Source organism: Artibeus jamaicensis, unplaced genomic scaffold (assembly GCF_021234435.1).
Source record: "Artibeus jamaicensis isolate MK-2021 breed Jamaican fruit bat unplaced genomic scaffold, CSHL_Jam_final contig_519, whole genome shotgun sequence".
In the NCBI taxonomy this organism is placed as follows: Eukaryota; Metazoa; Chordata; class Mammalia; order Chiroptera; family Phyllostomidae; genus Artibeus; species Artibeus jamaicensis.
The window spans coordinates 56050501-56069355 of NW_026521871.1; the positions used below are offsets into that span (position 1 = coordinate 56050501).

Below are 18855 nucleotides of genomic sequence, written 5' to 3' on the forward strand. Positions count from 1 at the left end.
GCCATGTACTGACTTTCTTCGTCTTCTCCCTTCTAGATCGGGTGGTAGACGATCTCAATCCAATGCTGAACTTCACCAGGAAGGAGGTAGAGAATCTACTGCACTTTGTTGAGAAGGAGCCAGCTCCCCAAACATCTTTAAACACAAAGGGGATCAAGGAGCCAGTCCTGCAGCTTGCCTGTCTGAAGTACCCTCACCTCATCACCAAGGTAAGAACTTGGATGCGTGCGGTCTCTGTACAACAGTCTCCAGCAGAGGCAGCTTGTCTGGAGGGCTTATTTTCTTCACCAGGACTTTTGTGTCACGCAGGCAACTTGAACTCCACTGGTCCTGTTCCTTGCCCCATGCAGGTCACACCCCTAGGACGGTCTTGCAAGTGCTGGGCTTGGCCATGTGGAATAGGTTGGCCGGTGTGTTTTCCTAGCAGAAAGAGCAATGGAAAATTCTAAAACTACTGTAGTCTGTTCACTCTCTGAACTCTCCTCCCTTTTGACATGGAAGGTAGACTCGGGCTGTCTAAAGCCGGTGCTGGGTTAGACCCATGGCCGTCCTCTCGACAGTGGGGCAGCGCACCTGCCCAGGTGTCTGTGAGTGGGCTCTCTGCTGGTGCTGGAGATGGCCAGCCCCTTCTTCGTATCACAGTAAGGCTCCTGTGTGTCCTTTACGTTGGCACGAAGACCGGTAATTAAATCAGTGTCCTCCTGTGTCCCCAGGAGCCTTTTGAGCACGAGTCATTGCTCCTTAACCGAAAGGATCACAAGCTGACCAAGGCGGAGAAGAAGGCAGCGAAGAAAAGCTATGAGGAGGACAAACGCACATCTGTCCCCTACACCCGCCCCTCGTACGCTCAGTATTACCCCGCCAGCGACCAGAGCCTGACCAGCATCCCTGCCTTCAGTCAGAGAAGCTGGTGAGTCGCTGACCGGGGAGAAGGGCTGCCTCGGGGCCAGGCCCAGCCTCCCTGCAGCGAATTGTTTAAGCAGAGGGATAGGCTGCAGCCAGCTCTTGGCTGCTGAGCACTGACAGGTCCTACTCTGGGACAAGGCGTCCACGCAGTTCGGCAGCCTCGGTGTTCTAAGTGGCTCTGGCTAGAAGAACAAGCAGCTGGTCTAATGACTCAGGAGACTCCTTTTGAATTCTTTTGGATTCCTGGGAGGTGTAGCTTCCCAAAACATAGTGGCCCAGCCCCGCCCCCATAGCCACATCCTATCCATAGCATCTTGGTTCTGGACCTTGCTTAGCACTGAAGTTCAAGGGTGAAGGCTAGGTCTCCATGGGTCTTGGATTGCAGGCAATGAATTCTGTTGTTCTAAGGGGATTTCATTCTGTGGCTGTGCCACAGTCCTGAGCGAAAAACCTTTTTCTTCAGCACAGCTTCTAGAACTCTTAAGAATATGAACACGATGAAAAGCCAATTGCCAAGTGGAAAGAGAGGTGCTTTGTAAAGAACATGACAGAACAGTTATCTGTGCTTAATTTTTTTTTCATTTTTGAGACAAAGTACCCCATTATCCTTACTAGTTTGGCTGCTTGATTGGTGGTTTCATTTTTACTTACTTATTTATTTATTTATTTATTTATTTATTTATTTTTAAATATATTTTATTGATTATGCCATTACAGTTGTTCTATTCCCCCCTTCATTCTCCTCCACCCTGTGCACCCCTCCCCCACCATTCCCCCTCTTTAGTTTATGACCATGTGTCTCAAGTTCTTTAGATTCTATATCTCCCCTACTATTTTTACCCTCCCCCCCATCTATTTTCTACCTACCATCTATGCTACTTATTTTCTGTACCTTATCCCCCCTTCTCCTTCTCCCACTCCCCTGTTGCTAACCCTCCATGTGATCTTCATTTCTATGGTTCTGCGCCTGATCTAGCTATCCTCTTAGTTTGCTTTTGTTTTAGGTGTGGTTGTTAATAACTGTGAGGTGCTGTCCTTTCACTGTTCATCTTTTTTATCTTCTTTTTCTTAGATAAGTCCCTTTAACCTTTCATATAATAAGGGCTTGGTGATGATGAACTCCTTGAATTTGATCTTATCTGAGAAGCATTTTATCTGTCTTTCCATTCTAAATGAAAGCTTTGCCGGATACATCAATCTTGGATGTAGGCCTTTGGATTTCATGACTTGGAATACTTCTTTCCAGCCCCTTCTTGCTTGTAAGGTCTCTTGAGAAATCTGCTGACAGTCTGATGGGCAGTCCTTTATAGGTGACTGTCCCCTTAGCTCTTGCTGCTTCTAGGATTCTCTCCTTCATTTTAATTTTGGCTAATGTAATTATGATGTGCCTTGGTGTGTTCCTTCTTGGGTCCAACTTCTTTGGGACTCTCTGAGCTTCCTGGATTTCCTGGAAATCTATTTCCTTTGCCAGAACAGGGAAGTTCTCCTTTATTATTTGTTCAAATAAGTTTTCCACTTGTGGCTGTTCCTCTTCCCCTTCTGGCACCCCTGTAATTCTGATGTTGGAATGTTTAAAGATGTCCTGGAGGTTCCTAAGCCTCTCCTCATTTTTTTTGAATTCTTGTTTCTACATTCTTTTCTGTTTGGTCATTTTCTTTCTCTCTCTGGTTCACTCCTTTGATTTGAGTCCTAGTTTCCTCTCCACCTATTGGTTTTCTGTGCATTTCCATTCATTTCAATTAGTTTAGCCTTCATATGTTCCTCTAATTTGTGACTGAGATCAACCAGTTCTGTGAGCATCCTGATCACCAGTGTTTTGAACTGTGCATCTGAAAGTTTGGCTATTTCTTCGTTGCTTAGATTTATGGGCTCTGGGGCTTTAAGTTCTTCTTGAGCCATGTTTTGATCTGTTCGTGCCTGTTAGGTATGAGGAGCGGATCCTTAGTTGCTCACCAGGGCAGGGCCCACCCAGGTTGCTGGTTTGTGATGCTTTAGGTGGGGGTGGGGTCAGAGAGGGACAATGGCGGTCCCCTCTGCCACTTCCTGCCGCTGGGGCCTGCACAGTCTGTCTCACTGCTCTCTCCTTCACCGGTTTATCTGCGCACAAACGTGTAACTGGTCAGCCCTCAGTGGGTCCACCCGCTTCTCCACACTTGGGATCCTCCTACGGCTGCCGGTGCACCTGGTTTGTGCGCCCGGATTGGTCCAGTGGATCTTTCCTGCCCGACCCGCTCTGCTGCTGCTCTGCCCCTCTTACCAGTTTGGCTGAAGGGTATGTTGTTGTCAGACTTCCCTGAAGTTCAATTTTCTGTGGTTTTGGCTGCATTTTTGTTGCTAAAACTTTGTTGTTTTTAAACTTGGTTGTGGGAGGAGGCACAGTGCTTCCACCTACACCTCCATCTTGGCGGAAGTCCTATCATTTTTAACTTGCTTAATTATCTTGAATTAAAGACAATTATTTTGAGTGGGATAGATTTGAAACTTTTTTTCCTTATGATGAGCGCATGTGAAAAAAACCTTGCCAAATGAGGTTTCAAAGGAACTGAAACCATGTGACGTTTCACATGAGACTCTCGTTTTGGTGGGTAAATGTGCTCTTTTTATGTACGAGATGCTTCAGGGAGAAAAGCACTCTTTCCATCCTCCAGACCATATTTGTGTGTTGTTCCCCAGGTGCTATTGCCTGTGAACGTCCTCTGCTCTTGTCCTGCTCTCCTTTTTTCACTTTTCCGTGTAACAGTAGGAATGGACTGAGCCTGAGCCAGTGGAGAAAAGCCATGTCAGGGGAGACCTGACAAGTGGGCTGGGCTGTGAGGCGATGTAAGCACAGGCTCCAGCCCAGCTGCTCTGGGCATTTGATGAGCCATACATACCGTGACCCCGCTGATTGTTTATCCTGTCTGGGTGCGTGTGAGGGAGCCTTCCACCAAATTCCTCACCTCGGGCCCTGCAGAGAATGGGGCTTGGGCTACATTCCTGTTACCCGTCTAGCGTGACCCTGGGAACAGTCCCGTTGACATCTGGCCAGGGCCCTAGTCCCTGCACAGCTACTCTGGGCAACCATCGAAGAAACGGGCCCCGACTTGGTGAGCCTGCTGTGCTGTCTGGCCTCCCTGGGAACATGGGCATCCACAAGGCTCGGGGCGATGCCCTAGGTGTTCCTCGTCAGATGAGGCAGAGCATGTCAGTCCGAGGAGGTCGGCTTCCTAGGACCAAAGACCAAAGATGCAGATTTCAGAAAGCCTATAGGTGGAACTTAATTTCAAAAACCTTAAGTCAGGAGCAGCTTTCTCAGGGTACCTTCCTCCAGGCAAAGAAAGGTGGAGGCGTGAGGAATGCGCCACTGACCCTGGGGTAACAGGGTGGCGTATGGGTAGCAGGACACACCCAGCTAGGGCTCAGGCTGGCCTGGGCACAGGCCTGTTAGAAGCCTGCCTCCTGCGCACAGCATTTTGGCTGCTGCTGCTGCTGCTGCTGCTTTTTAGGTGGTCGTGATTAGAGGGGTGCTGTGGAGACCGGCCCCAGGAGGTCCCCCTGAAAAGTAACACAGAGAAGAGAAGGTGTCTGCATCACTTACTGATACTTGAAGCTTCAGAGAATAAAGACGGTCAAGGTTGAACAGGTGGCTTCTCAAGTTCACCTGAACGTGTGGCACCCCGTGGCCTTGCTCCTGGGTGAGTGGGTAAATTCCACCCCCTCATCTTGAAGTTAGCTCGCACTGTGCCCTGATGAGCTTTTCCTCCCGTGCCGCCTCTCTGTGTCTCCCCAACTCCGAGGCCTGCTTCCTAGTGTGTGTAGACTGACAGAGCGAATTCTGGAGGAGCAGCTGTCACCGCCCATCCCCACAACGGTGTCATTCCACTGGCGTCTGACTCCCTAGACTCTGAGAGGCATCACCTTCGCCGCCTTGCTGTCTCCGCCCTTTGTCACTGTCGTCCTTTGAATTGGCCCTGTCCTGTAGGTTCCTCTGGTGCTCCTTGGAGCAACACCCAAGGCTGGAGAGGGGCCGTCTGAAGGGGCTCTGAGGGCTCCACAGGATGGCCGCTGTGCCGACCTTGCTGAGTGCACTTATCTTTCTCCCTTAGGCAGCCGACCCTGAAGGGTGACGAGAAGCCTGTGGCCAGTGTTCGTCCCGTGCAGTCCACCCCCATCCCCATGATGCCCCGGCACGTCCCACTGGGAGGCGGCGTCAGCTGCGCCTCTGGCACAAACCCAGCTATGAACTTCCCCATCAACTACCTGCAGCGTGCTGGGGTCCTGGTGCAGAAGGTGGTCACCACCACAGGTTGGGAACTCCTGGCTTCTCTTCCAAGCGGGCTGTCCCTTTTCACATTTCTTTGCTCATTCAGGAATTTTATTATGCGTTAAACTCCTGTGAATCCTAGGCCTTGCTACACTGGCACTGTGGGTGAAAACAGAGAAGACAACAGTGACCAGTCTTGAGGGATTTGCACTCTAGTGAAATAATCGTCATAATAATAACATGGAACTGGGTCTGCTTGAAGGTGGTGGGTGGGACAGACTCCAGGTCATGCAGAGGTGGTGGTGATGTCACAGGGACACAGGGTCAGTCTTCCGAGAGGCATGGAGCCCCACCTGACGGTAGGGTGAGCTGAGCATCAAGGCCGGCTCTCGGTCTCCCTGCTGCATCGGGAGGTCTGAACATCACTTGCTTTTTTCTTTGTGAGTCTGATGTGGATGGAGCAGGGCAGACCAGGGGTGGGGAGGGGGGTGCAGCCCATCCACCCTGGGATTGGCCTTGTGTTTCAGGGTCATTGGGAAGGAAGCACTTCTCTAAAAGAGAGCCTCTTCCAAGTCCGCTTCTCTGCCAGTTCTCGAGAACCCTCTTCATTCTCTAGCTGGGTGTGCAGCAGTGGTGGCAGGGAGCGGGGTGAGGCCACGTGGTGCCTGACGTGGTGTGGGGCCGATGCGCGCAGATAGCTCAGGGGGGAGGGAAAGCTACGCAGAAACAACCATTTGAACCAAAACTTTTTCTAAAGCACAACCTCTGAATTTTTAATTAATTCAGGGGAAATTGACCAGAGGCAATGAGAATTCTAGAAAGTTCCTTTTTTCCATGGTATTCTGTATTTAGACAGTTGGAAGAGGACCCGCTTGCTTTGCCTCCCTGGGTTCTGACCTCTGCTCCATGAGAGGCTTCAGAGAAACCATGGAGGAACGGGCGAGTGCGGGCTCCGGTTCCCTCCCCTGCTCTCGTTAGGCCCCATGTGATCTAAATCTGAGGTCTGTGTCTTCACTAGATATTGTTATTCCTGGACTCAACAGCTCCACAGACGTGCAGGCCAGAATCCATGCTGGGGAGAGCATCCACATCATCCGTGGGACGAAAGGTGAGCGCCCGGCCGGGGCTGTCCCTGCCCGGAAACGGGGCCTGTGCATGTGGCTTGTGCTGGGGAGGAGTCACCCTACAAGAGTGTCACATGTGGGGGAAAGCACAGGAGAACGACCTTCCAGGAGATTAGTGGCTGGGATCAGGCCCACGGGCTATGTCAGTGGCTCAAGAGAAAGGAGTTAGGGTCCCCATATTCCTGTGTTTTAACATTGTTTTTATGGAGAATTCGGGGTGGGTTTGGATAGACACTGTGTTTTGGGTCCATCTTAGCCTATGGAAAGTCAGCTTGGAGTGCCTGACTCATTTGGTTCTATACTGCCTGTGGGAACCCACAGAGACATTTCCCCAGAGCCAGAGTTGTGGCCCAGCTGGCCCTTGTGGGTGTCATGATTGTACCGCACAGCAGAGACCTCTGCAAATGCAGGCTCAGTGCTCACAGGCCCTGGAGGGCACAACTGTGCTCCAGGGCCTGGCCCAGAGGTCATGGGGGAGGGAGCGAGAGAGCATGCACCTGGGTCTCCTCTGCCTTTATCCCAGTCCAAGACTGGGGTCAGTCTTTATCAGCAAACTTAAAACATACAGGGGGGACCCAAAAATAAAAACCTAGAATTTGTTTATAAAATACTGTGTATTTATTTTTACATGTTTTAACTCTGGTCACCATCCAGATACTGTCTGTTTGATGTAATATACCTATTGAGACATTTTTTCCACTGCTCAAAAGTTTTTGAACTTGTGGGATTGGAAGCCTTTTAGTGCTTCTGCTGGTTTTTGTTTTGTCTTCCATATGGGCAAACTGTTTCCCTTTGAGGACTTTTCATCCAGGAAACAGAAAAAGTCCCTTGGGGTGAGATTGGGTGAATAGGAAGGGTGGGCACGGTATTCTGTATTTAGACAGTTGGAAGGGGTCATGCCATTTGGGTCAAAAAGTGCTGGACACTCAGCAGGGTGGGCAGATGCACTTGTAACTCACCCATCATGAAATGGGTGCACATGGTGAAAAAGTCTTCAAAAAAAATTCACTGAAGCCAAACACAGCCACTCACAACAACACCAGCTGGTACACTGATCCAGGTGGGCTCCTAGAGCACTCACCTAGTGGGGGAAATCTGTATTACAAGGGCCCACCCTCCAGAAGATAATTCTGGGTTTTTTGGGTTCCCCTCGTAAGAGTGGATATCAGAGCACTGGCAGGGAAGAGCAGGGTCACTCCAGGGTCAGGTGTCTAGGTTACACTGGGCTTTCTAAAAGGGGCCTTCATGGGTGGGGACCGCCCGTTCCTTAGCCAGTCGTTTAGCTAGTAGTTGTATCATACAGCTGGCCATTTGTTTGTTTGAGATGGACGTCTTTGAAATGAATGCTACAGCAACCAAGAGTAACATCTAGCACACTGCACACAGGCAGCTCAGAATCAAAGGGAAAGAACTGTGGAAAGGTTATCAGCCTACACATATGTTATTGTGCCATCTCACCTGCTGGTTTGGAGTGGGGTGGGAGGTCTTCGACTCGGAAATGCCTGGGGTGGCTGCATTAGTTTAGCATACAGAATTCCCAGGTGTTGTAATCTGGCGAGTCCACTGCCTTGGCCCCTTACCAAGGGACAGGAGACTGCTGGGATGAGAAACCTGGGCCAGACATTGTCAGGACGGTATCAAAGCCTGTTTTTCATATCAGCCTTTACTCTTTGAGGTTCCCTGAGGCTCTTTGTTTAGAAAGGAGATGCTGTCCTTACCTCTATTGGGTCAGAGAACCTTTTGGCTCAGGGAAAAGATGCCACAAAACACAGGATGCACAGATCTGCTTGCCCATCTGCTGTGCTCTTCTAGCCCAGAGCAGGGGCTGGTAAATGGCAAACCCCAGCTGGTCCCCCCGCCAAATCTAGTCTGCTTCCTGTTCCTCTCCTATGAGCTAAGGATGGGTTTTTTCACGTTCAGTTGACTGAAATTCACATTTCAGGTGAAATTCATATCTCAACATCCATAAAGAAAGGTTTTCGGTCACAGCCACACCCAGCTGTTTTCATGCTGCACAGTCGAATGGCTGCAGGTCCGGTGGCTCACAGAGCCAGAAGCACCTACTAACCGGCCTTGTGAGAGAACGATTACTGGTCTCTGGCCCAGAGGCAGCCCCCTGCCTTTCCAGGAGGTTGATCAAAAGACAGACCTGAGACAGGGCAGGTAGATTAGTGCTGTGCAGGAGAATGCAGGTCTGGGGTTATACCTGCCAGTGGAGAGGTTATTGAGGCCACAAGGTTTCTTCCTTCCAAGCCAGGAGGAGGACACAGGCCAGAGTACCTGATTCACTTTCACAGCCCCCCATTTATGAGGGGGATCCAAAAACCAAATTATCTTCTGGAGGGTGGGCCCCTTGTAGCATGGGCTTCCCCAACTAGGTGAGTTTTCCAGGAACCCACCTGGATCAATGTACCAGCTGGTGTTGCTGTGAGAGGCTGCGTTTGGCTTCAGTGACTTTTTTTTTTTTTTTTTGATGGGTGATTTAGGAGCACACCTGCCCACACCGCTGAGTATTCAGCAGTCTTTGGTCTAAATGGCATGACCCCCATGCCTAACCCTCCCTATTCACCCGCTCTCGCCCTGAGGGGCTTTTTTGGTTTCCTCGATGAAAAGAGTCCTCAAAGGGAAACATTTTGCTGATGTGGAAGAGGTAAAACAAAAAACAGCAGAAGCACTAAAAGTCATCAAAATGGACAAGTTCAAAACCTGTTTTGAGCCACGGGGAAAAAGTCTCAGTAGGTGTATTATACATCAAACGGAGAGTGTTTGGAAGGTGGCTGAAGTTTAAACACATAAAATAAATACACAATTTTCTATAAATAAATTCCTGCTTTATTTGGGTGCCCCCCTTGTACTTCCTCCATTGCATTTAAACCTTCCTGACGTTTTCTGGTGTGACCGTGGTCTCTCCCGACCAGGGTCAGGGTCTGGAATGGGGCCTGACCACGGCACTGGTGCAGTCAGTGTTTGAGGGGTCACCACTGGGCCGCAGCTCGGTCGCCCCGCTGCTCGTTTCAGACATCTTGAGAGAGGGTGTGAGCTCTCACTTTAGAGCTTTCTCCTGCCCGCAGTGCCCGGGCCTGGAGCTCCCCAGGGCTCGCCCTGTGGCTTGTCTGCTGCTAACGGTCTTCCCGTGTTTGTCAGGGACGTACATCCGCACCAGCGACGGGCGGATCTTTGCTGTCCGAGCCACTGGCAAACCCAAGGCTCCTGAAGACGGTCGGGTGGCGGCCTCAGGTACAGTGTGTCTGTCTGCCATTGGCCTACTGAGCACTTTTTGTTTGGCTTAGTTTCGCTTGTAATTAGTTTCGTTTCTGAGCAGAAACGTCTACAGTGGTTCACAATTCAAAAGGGACAAAGAGGAGTAAAGTGAAAAGGAAATTTTCCTCCCTCCATTCCCCCTGCCACCCGTGTCGCGTTGCCGTTGTCAGAGGTGCTCTGTACACACGCACACGGTACAGGGACGTGTGGGGTCTGTCTGGATAAAATCCCACGGGCGTAGCTTTCCTTTGTATTTTTAAAGTGCTGACTTCCTGTGATGCACTGTGCAGTCCTTTTCTACCCGCTGGTACGTTCCTCAGCGTTTCCTTAGAGTTCGCACACAGAGGGTTTGCACAGGACGCCCAGAAGTGGGGGCAGCACCGTGTATTCCCCAGTCCCCTGTCCTGCGATGGTCCAGTTGTCAGGCTCCACCACTACAGTGCTGGCTCGCAGACACGTGGTGTCTCTAAAGGGTACATTCCTCGAGGTGGGGCCGATCGCCAGGTCAAAGGGTGTGTGTGGCCCGGGACATGGGAGGAGCTCTTGTGGCTCCCTGCCGTGGGAGTGGTTCTCACCGCCCTCTGTGATACGTGAGCGCCAGCCTGCTGGTTCCCGGCATTCGCTATGGAGACTGTTGTGGGCACTGACGGGTGCTGCAGCTCCCCCATCGCCTGCACCTAGGCCCGGTGACTGTCAGTTTCCTCGTGAACGCGCTTTGTCTCTCCTTTCCTGTTACTTGAACTATTTGTAAATCGAAGACACCGTGTCATCTTTACCCCTAAATACTTCTACACACATCTCCTAAGGTCAAGGACATTCTCCTCCGAGCACAACCTCCTTATCGCCCTAAGAAAGAGCAAACAGTTCTGCAGCTGCGCCTGCTTTCCCCCCTGTGCAGGCTGTATTCAGTGTCTGCCCGTCCCACGGCCACGGTGTCGTTTGGGTGTCCAGCCAGGGTGGGTGGCTTTGGTAACTGATCTCCCTCCTTTCTCCATCCTGGTCGGGCTAGAAGAACGGTCATTTAGTGAGTCACGTCCATTATCTCACAGGCTTCGGTTCTCCTCAGTGGAGTTTTGCAGACTGGGGGGGTGGGGTGGAAAGAAGCCACGTGTTTTGTCACAGACGGACTTGCTGCCTCGGTCCGAGGGTTTCTCTGTGACTGGGAAAAGTTAACCAAGTGATGTTGTTCGGACATCAGACTGTCTGAATTTGGGGGACCACGGGACGGGGTTCTTCTCTTCATGTGGGTTTTTTCCATCTCCTCCTCCTCTCCCTGGCTATCCTGATTCTCAGTGACCTGCATTTTGTCCCCAGGTTCCCAGGGGCCTTCTCTCGAGTCTACAAGCAATGGCAGACACAGTGCCTCATCACCCAAAGCCCCGGACCCCGAGGGGCTGGCCAGGCCCGTCTCTCCAGACAGCCCGGAGATCCTCAGTGAGCTCCAGCAGTACGCAGATGTGGCTGCTGCCCGGGAGTCCCACCAGGGCTCCCCGAGCTCCAACGCCGCCTTGCCTGGCCCCCCGGCCCCACTGGTGGACGGCAGTACTGTGCCTGGGACTGCTCTGGGGACCGAGCCTCGACATGGGGGGCATTGCCTCAATAGTTCCCTCTTGGTGACCAGAGAGCCCTGTGGTGAAAGGCACCCAGTGTTGGACTTAAGGGGCCACAAGCGAAAGTTGGTCACACCACCTGCTGCCCAGGAGTCAGCCCGCCGGCGGTCCAGGAAGGGCCATCTGCCAGCCCCCATGCAGCCGTACGAACACGGGTACCCAGTGTCGGGCGGGTTTGCCATGCCGCCCGTCTCCTTAAACCACGACCTCGCCCCGCCCTTCACTTCCCAGGCCGGGGAGAACTCGCTGCTTATGGGCAGTGCCCCCTCTTACTACCAGCTGTCCAATTTGCTGGCAGACGCCCGCCTGGTGTTTCCAGTGACTACTGACCCCCTGGTGCAAACAGGCCCCGTCAGTTCCTCTTCCACGGCTACCTCAGTCACTGCCAGCAACCCCTCCTTCATGCTCAACGCCCCCGTTCCAGGGATGCTCCCCAGCTACTCACTCCCGTTCTCGCAGCCACTCCTGTCCGAGCCGAGGATGTTCGCGCCTTTCCCTTCCCCTGTCCTGCCCAACGACCTCTCCCGGGGCGTGTCTGTCTACCCAGGCTACGTGTCCTCACACACAGGCTACCCAGCGGGCGGGCTCCTCCCGTCCCGGGTGCCTCCATTTGACTCTCATGAGGTTGCTGAGGTGGGGTTCAGCTCCAATGACGATGAGGACAAGGACGATGATGTGATAGAGGTCACCGGGAAATAGCTGGGGAGCCCCTCTGCACCTCACTCGGGCCCCCAACAGGTACCCACCAGCTGGAAGGCAGTGATCTGGGCTTTCTGAGAAGAGGGTGCTTGGCAGGAGGGAGCGGGAAGGGGACAAAGAAGGCGGCTGAGCGCAGTGGCAGAGCTCTGGTGCAGTTTGACAGAAGAGGCGACAACCCCAGTGGCACAGCAGCAGCGGGGAGTCAGGGACCCAAACAAGGACCTCGGGGCCGGGCGGCCTGCCTCTCCTCCGCTGCCTGCCTTGCTTAGCCGTCTGCTCGCTTGCTTGCCTGCCTGTCAGAGTGTAGATGCTCACGTCCCGTTTCTGTTTTTGGGAACATCCCCTCCCAAGAGACCTGCCTTACCTGGTGACTTAGCTTGGCCTGGGGAGGGGAGGGGAGAGGGGCGGAGGGTAAGGAAGGAGGGTGGGCAGGGAGAGCCGACCGAGATTCCGTGGGAAGTGGAGTCCTCTTAGGGGTGGGAAAGAAGCAGACCGGGTGTGTGTGCTCATGCGTGTGTGTTCATATGTGTGCGTGTGTGTACGTAACAGCAGGGGCAAAGGGGGGAGGGAGGGAGGGAGGGAAGGATGGATGGATAAGGGGAAACTAAAAATGAATTTATCGCTTTAAAAATGGAAATCAGAGTGTGGTGGTTCCAGGCAACTCTTAGTGTAAACATCCAGGTGAGCCCAGGAGAAGAGCCGTGGAAACGACCAGCTTCCTTCCAGCTGGGCGAGACAGGCCTGAAAACCATGTCCCAGGTTTTCAGAGGCACGTTCACCGTAGAATTCGGGGGAAGTGGTGAAAGAAAGTGGGCGTCAGCAATCTCCACCTCCTCCCCCGGCTGTCTCGGAGCTGGACCCCCTTCCAGGCCGTGAGACACTGGTGCAGGCTGGGCAGAAGGGGCCCCGCACGGCGTGAGTGAGACCACGGCAGTGCCGCAAAAAGACATGCTTCTCAAGGATGAGGCTGAGCCCCCAATTGCCTGTCCTGGTGGCCTTTCCTGTCCTGTCCTTCCCTGTTAGGGAGCTCCATGTTAATTTATTTCTTACGGGCAATTATTTATTACTTGGACTTTTTCATGTGTCTTTTTTTTTTAGGTGGGGGGTTGGGGTAGGGAATTAGGTAGGAGATGGGAAGGGCCGTTTGAAGGTAGTCCAGACCCCCTAGCTGCTGGTGTGTAAATCCCCGTGGGTGGCGAGCTGACTGAGGCGGGAGTACGAGGCTTGACAAGAGCCTGCCCTGAACAGCTGTGTCCAGGAAACGGCCTTTCAGGAAAGCCAGGGAGCCTGTGACGACCTGGAGAATGGGCGGGTGTGAGACTCGTGCCACAGAGCCCGGAACTGGGGGTCACGGAGTTTGCTATTAGAAAGTAAGTAGTCACCCCAAGTTTGGAGCTGAGTCCTCCTTCGACGACCTTAGAGGCAGGCTCTCTGTGTCGTGTACAGGTGGCTGCTGTGTTGATGGGACAAACCATTGATTTCCTATTGGGCCTATCAGATGACTGGTGTGGACCCAATGTCTGCTACCTTCTCCCATTTTGAAGGAACATGGAGGATCCCTTCCTCTATAGGAGCCTTAAGTCTGGCTTTTGTCTTAAAAGAACACAGCAGCCATTCTGGATCTAGCCCCTCTCGATGCCAGTGCCAGGGAAGGGGGCATCTAACACTGGCTGCCTCTTGATTCCCCGCCTGCCCTCCACCCCGACAACCGAAACTCTGCAGGGAGGCATTGCTTGGTGATGCACTAACCTTGTCTGTCTGCAGAGCTTCGCTGCCCACCTGTGAGTCCCACTCACTGGGCAGCTGCTGCCCCTGCGTCTTCCCAGCCCTGAAGGAGGCTTAGGTTGCCGCTCACAGTAGCTGCTTCTGCGACCTTTCCACCAGCTCCTGGTCATTGCTGGAGGGCTTTACACACTCTGGGTGTGGTCCCCAGGGAAGAGACCAGGAGGTGGCCATCGGGGCTATGTGCTTGTGTGCGTGTGTGTGCGCGTGCTGCCCAGTCACTGGAAGTGGGACTTAACGGCGCTTTTTCCTCTGTTTCCATGAGCACCCTGTCAGACTCTTAATTCTCCTCTTCATAGAAGCCTTAGATCTACAACTTAGCTATGCAAATTACTTTGATAATTTAAAAATAGCCGTTCCAACCAGTGCTTTCTCTTTCAGATGCAGCCCAAGATTGGATGGTGAAGGGACTCGGTTGGCGTGGGCTTTCAGGGTGAGGCTGGTGCTGTAGCAGCGAGCTAGGCTGGGTCTCCAGCATACAGAGCTCACTTGCCGCCTGGGCTACAGCAGACGCCTCCAAGGCCCCGGAGCACTGGGGTCCCAGGCGCCTGTGTGCACTCGTGCACGTGCGTGTGTGCACGTGTGATTGGGGAAGGAGGGGTATTTCTGTGTGCACCTCTAGACAATCTCAGCAGCAGGCTCTGAGAATCCGGACCAGCATGGAATTGAAACCAGTCACCAGAGGGATAGGCTTTGAAAGACACCAGGAAGTGGATGGGCATTCTGAGGGCAGCGCACGCCTGCTCTCGGTGTGGTGATGCCAGGAGCTGGGTCTTGCTTTGACTTGGGAGAGGCCGTAGTGTGGGAGGCAGAGAAGGCTCCAGGTGATGTGTGCAGCTCCACTCTAGGCAGGTGGGGGTAGGATCTGGGAAAATCGGAGTGCCATCAGTTCTGGGGTTCCATGTTGTTCTTTAAGGAACATGGAAACCCTTCCCTAACTTCTCTGCTGTCTCTGCCTGTGTGCAGGTAGGTAGTGCATGTATGCACCGGACCAGGGCCTTTGCGGGAGGGGCAGGAAGTGTCTCCCAGCCCAAGAACCCTATTCGAAGGGCCTTTGGTCAGAAGGACTTGGTAGTGGCTTCCTGCAGCCCCCCAGGCCCACATGAGGGCAGGACAGTGGTGCAAGGCGATGGAAGGAGATCAGGCCTGGGTATTTCCCCCACATCTTCCACAGAAAGTTTTCAAAGGCTTCTCAAGCCCCATCTGACTGGTGTAGCCTAAATCCTCAGCCTAGGGAACATAGTACAACTTAATAATTCAGGATTACCATTTGTAGTGATGTTTGATTTCCTTTTCTTAGTATCTTTGTGGATAAAAATTAGACAGAGTAGCCACTTAAGCAAGGAAGTGAGTGAACCAAGTTGGATCAGATCTGTTTCTCCAGACTGGGTATTTGCTAGTTCTCACCCTCTGGGGTTGTGCATAGGTCTCTCTCTGATCATCTCCTGACTTCAGGATAACTCCCGCTGCACCTGGGACTGTCTTCCCTAGACGTTAGTTATGAAATTCATATGGCGTGATCCATGACTAAATATGGAATTCCCCACTCCAGGGCCCGAAGCAAAGCAAGGGTGAGGTTTCGCAGATAGATTGAAACACTCAACCAAACTTGAGCCATCCGGGCGGGCTGGTCACTCCCAAAGCTGTCAGCAGAGCGAGGTCCTCTGCTTCAGTCTGTGTGAGCCTGGTGCTGCTCTGGAACTGAGTCCTCATCCCATGTGGACGGTCTTCTGGGGGCTTTACATTCCTCCTTCTGTGTTCCTGGCCATGACCCCATCCCTCCTGTTTCCTACTCCCCTATGACTCCTCAGAAGACCAGTCTGTCACTTCTGAGCCATGGCCACCTATACACCCAGCTGAGTGGCTCTTCTCCAACCCAAACTCCTGAGAGAGAAGTTCCTGTCCCCAGTGGACCCCCAGGAGACTTCCTGGCCCTCTGCCGACTTCCCAGGGAACCCATACCCCAAGGCCTGTCTGAGAATGCTTCACTCTCCATTTGTCACCCAGACTCCATTCCCTTCCTATTGACGCTTTTCTTCCTCCCTGTGTATTCCACTGTCACCTCTTCATGTCTGTCTGTGCCACTAGCTTGGCCCTGGGCCTTTTATGAATACCCACGTCTTACGATGAACTTCCTAAGCAGGCAGCATCTAACTTCTTTGCTCTTCAGGGACCTGAGTCTGCCGCTTTCCTCTCTGGTGGGCCTGTTGCTCTGGTAACCTGGTGCCCTGGGGAGAGGTGGCCAAGCAGGCTGCAGAGTCTGTAGGGCAGAGGCCGGGGGAGATGTGGGTGCTCTCTGTTACCACTACTGGGGTAATGTGTGGAAGAGGGGGGACCTCATACTGTGACCTGATCCAGGACCCTCCCCTGGAAGAGAGCTCAGCCCAGGTGTGTGTGTGCATGCACATGCACATGCCTGCTCATGTGCACATGAGTGTAAACTTACTGTTGTCTGGTTGTGTTACTCAGGGTGGGTTGAGGACTCACCAGAAGAATCCCCTTAGCCTGCTCAAGACTGGTTTTTCCCTGTACCCTCTCCAGGGGGGTCAGGGAAAGGGGGTCTGGGTGGGTTGAGGGGTCGCAGTGGATAACCACTAAGGCCACATTGCTGCCAGAGGAATAGGGGGAGATGAGGTGGCCCCAGGGACCTGGCACCTGGCTTCGGTTTTCCGTCTTCTTTCCTCAGGACGCCCCCTGAGGCCTGGGACCTGCACCTGGCTTTGAGGAGCACTGGTGGCTGGTGCTCCAGCTGCTGGTGTGGTCAGGGCTTCCCTCCTCTCTCAGCAGGGCAGGTGCTCCTGCCCCAGAGACTGGGCAACTGGCTGTTTCTATGACGTATTTATTTTTACTTGTGTTTCATGTCACTTTTTTAAAAAAAGCAAACAGAACAATTGTAAGTCAGTATAACTGCCTATCAGTTTTCTTTATTTCTCTTTTTGTAAAATAAAATTTAAACTCAAGAAGGCAGTGTTGTTTGATCAAGGAATTGTGTGCACAGCTGTTTGGCTGGTGGTGGCGAAAGGGATATAACTTAGAGCATAGTGGGGTGGCACTTGTCGGGTGGGGGGGGGCGGGTGGGAACAGAGGGCAGGCCAGTGGCTGGGGCTTGGCCTCGCTGTGGTTCACTGGCCGCCACCTGCCTTTGCTTGCCTGAAGGGGACTGCCTTTCCAGGCTCCAGAGGGAAGAGTGAAGCTGAGTTGGGGTGACGAGGCTAGCTGGTCCTCAGTCATGGCCCATCCTTCAGGGGCAGCCCTGACTACGCCCTGAGTGGCTGGATATTGGGTGCAGTCATAGCTGCCGGCAGGGTTTGCAGAGCATCTTATGCACACTGCTTGTGTTCTGCCCTTGGCAGCCAAGTTGGAGGATGTAACCACTGCGTCCTAGAGAGCTAACCAGGACTTTGCCACGTGAGGGGCTAGAGCAAGGAGGGGCGTGTCCGCTTCGGTTCCCTTAAGGGGTGCCCTGGGGAAACTTTCTCTGGAAATTTACTAAGGGAGAATTCAAGAGCCTATGGGGTACTTGGACAGAGGAAAGCGGGAGGCAAAGGCCAGATGCGGGCTCGTGAGGGAGAGGGAACGTATGCTAATGGGATATAGGACTGGGGTTCGAGCACGGGGTCGGGGAGGCGGAGGGTTCTAGGAGAGCTGGTCTGCTTAAGCTTAGACGCCGGGACCACGAGACGAGCATGCCCTCGCTGCTGCCTCCTGGTGGCCAGCGGAGGCTTTGCATGGACCCTACCAGGGGCGGGGCTTGCCCTGGTGGGAGCCTGAGATGCTGCCAGGGAGGCTGAAGGCTTGCAAGCCGGGTCACAGGCAGACTCCTCTGACGACAGACAGCGGTGCTGAAGCCACTAAGGCACACCCTCAACTCTGATGTGGGGCCCTGGAGTTCCCCAACCAGGCTAAAGGAAGTGAGCAGAGCAAACAAGATAAGGTGAGGGCAGCTCCAGACACTGGTTTCCTGGGAGAAGTTCTTGAGCTTCTGAGAAGCAGAACTGACCTGCGGACCCTGCAGGCGAAGGCGCTATTAGCCAAGGCCCTTCCTCCTCTCACAGGAAATACTTGCTTCCGAGTGCACAACCCACTTGTCTAGGACACCCACAGCGTTTGACAGTGGTATGCCCCATGTTACCAAGCAAAGCAGAGTAGCCCCGAGGTACTGCGAGGTGCCGGCTGTTTCTTCTGCATTTGCCGAGAGGCCTGGGATGGGCGTGGCCCTGTACAGGAGGTTCTAGCTTCCCTGCCCCTAGAGGGAACCCAGTGCAGCTGGGGGAAGGGAAGCCAGGAGTGCAAGGGCCCTTTGCTAGTGCAGCCGTGGGGTACGCAGTGAGATGGCTGCCCTCCCAGGCATCCATCCATCCTCCATGCCGCGGGCATCCAGGTACCTCCTGGCCCAGCAAGATGTGCCTCCACTGCAAGACGGGGTCTCTCGGGGCCCTGGAAGGGTGCTTTGTTGCTTGTTGGTCCTCAGAAACAGGAACTGAAGATTGGACTTGTCTCCGAGGGGCTCCCACTTGACCTGGGAGTTGCCTGGTGTATGCTAAGCTAGAGGGCCCTGAGATAGGAGCCTGGGAAGGGGGTTCCCGGGGTGAGCCCCTGGTGGACGGGGCCTTGGTTTTGTCCCCTCAGTATCCTCAGCCCCTAGCACTGTCCAGCTGGCTGGCTGGCTGGCTGGCTGGTTGATCACCCCTGGGCTCTGGGTAGGGGTGAAGTTCAGTGCAGTATTGGAGGTGGGCCGCTGGCATCCAGACTGTCCACAGGTTGGATCCACTAGCTCCTTCCTGGAGCCCAGATTGGCTTCAGTTTCCTCAACTGTAAAACGGGAGCAAGCGGCCCTGCCTTGTTCTGTTCCCAAGTCTGTCGCGAAGCCTCAGTGAGAGCAAGTGGCAGAGCCGCCAACCAACTGCGCAAATGCCGTAGACCTCAGCAAACGCTCTCCTCTGGCGCTGACTTCCTGGACCCCAGCCTGGCTCTCCCTCGCCGGCCGTCAGGTGGACCGTCCTTCACGCCAGGGCTGTGCAGTCGTGGTGCTCTTGCCAACCCAGATGCCAGGGGGTCCTCATTCCAGAAGTGGGTGGGAAGCAGGAAGGTGCCTGGTGGGGTCTGCCCCTGACAGCTGGCGGGGGCGGGGGGCGGGAAAAATAGACGCACACTCGTTGCCATGGAGACGGGGCGGGGCAGGCCGCGCCTTTTGGGTCCCGCGCACGCGCCCACAACCTCGGCCACGTCC

General features: G+C 53.6%; 1 protein-coding gene across 4 annotated transcripts in view; it reads left to right on the forward strand.

Moving 5' to 3' along the window:
• Window positions 1-16603, forward strand: part of RAD54L2 (RAD54 like 2) — a 78712-nt gene extending 62109 nt beyond the window's left edge. For 2 of the 4 annotated variants that reach the window (XM_037128651.2, XM_037128650.2), the window contains 6 exons: window positions 37-209; window positions 714-910; window positions 4992-5191; window positions 6168-6257; window positions 9418-9510; window positions 10849-16603. In XM_037128651.2, coding sequence (XP_036984546.2) covers window positions 37-209; window positions 714-910; window positions 4992-5191; window positions 6168-6257; window positions 9418-9510; window positions 10849-11843 — 1748 coding nt within the window. In that variant the 3' untranslated portion in view covers window positions 11844-16603. The remainder of the gene's footprint in view (window positions 1-36; window positions 210-713; window positions 911-4991; window positions 5192-6167; window positions 6258-9417; window positions 9511-10848) is intronic. The other 2 variants (XM_037128652.2, XM_037128653.2) reach the window with 2 other exon arrangements.
• The last annotated feature ends 2252 nt before the right edge of the window (window positions 16604-18855 follow it).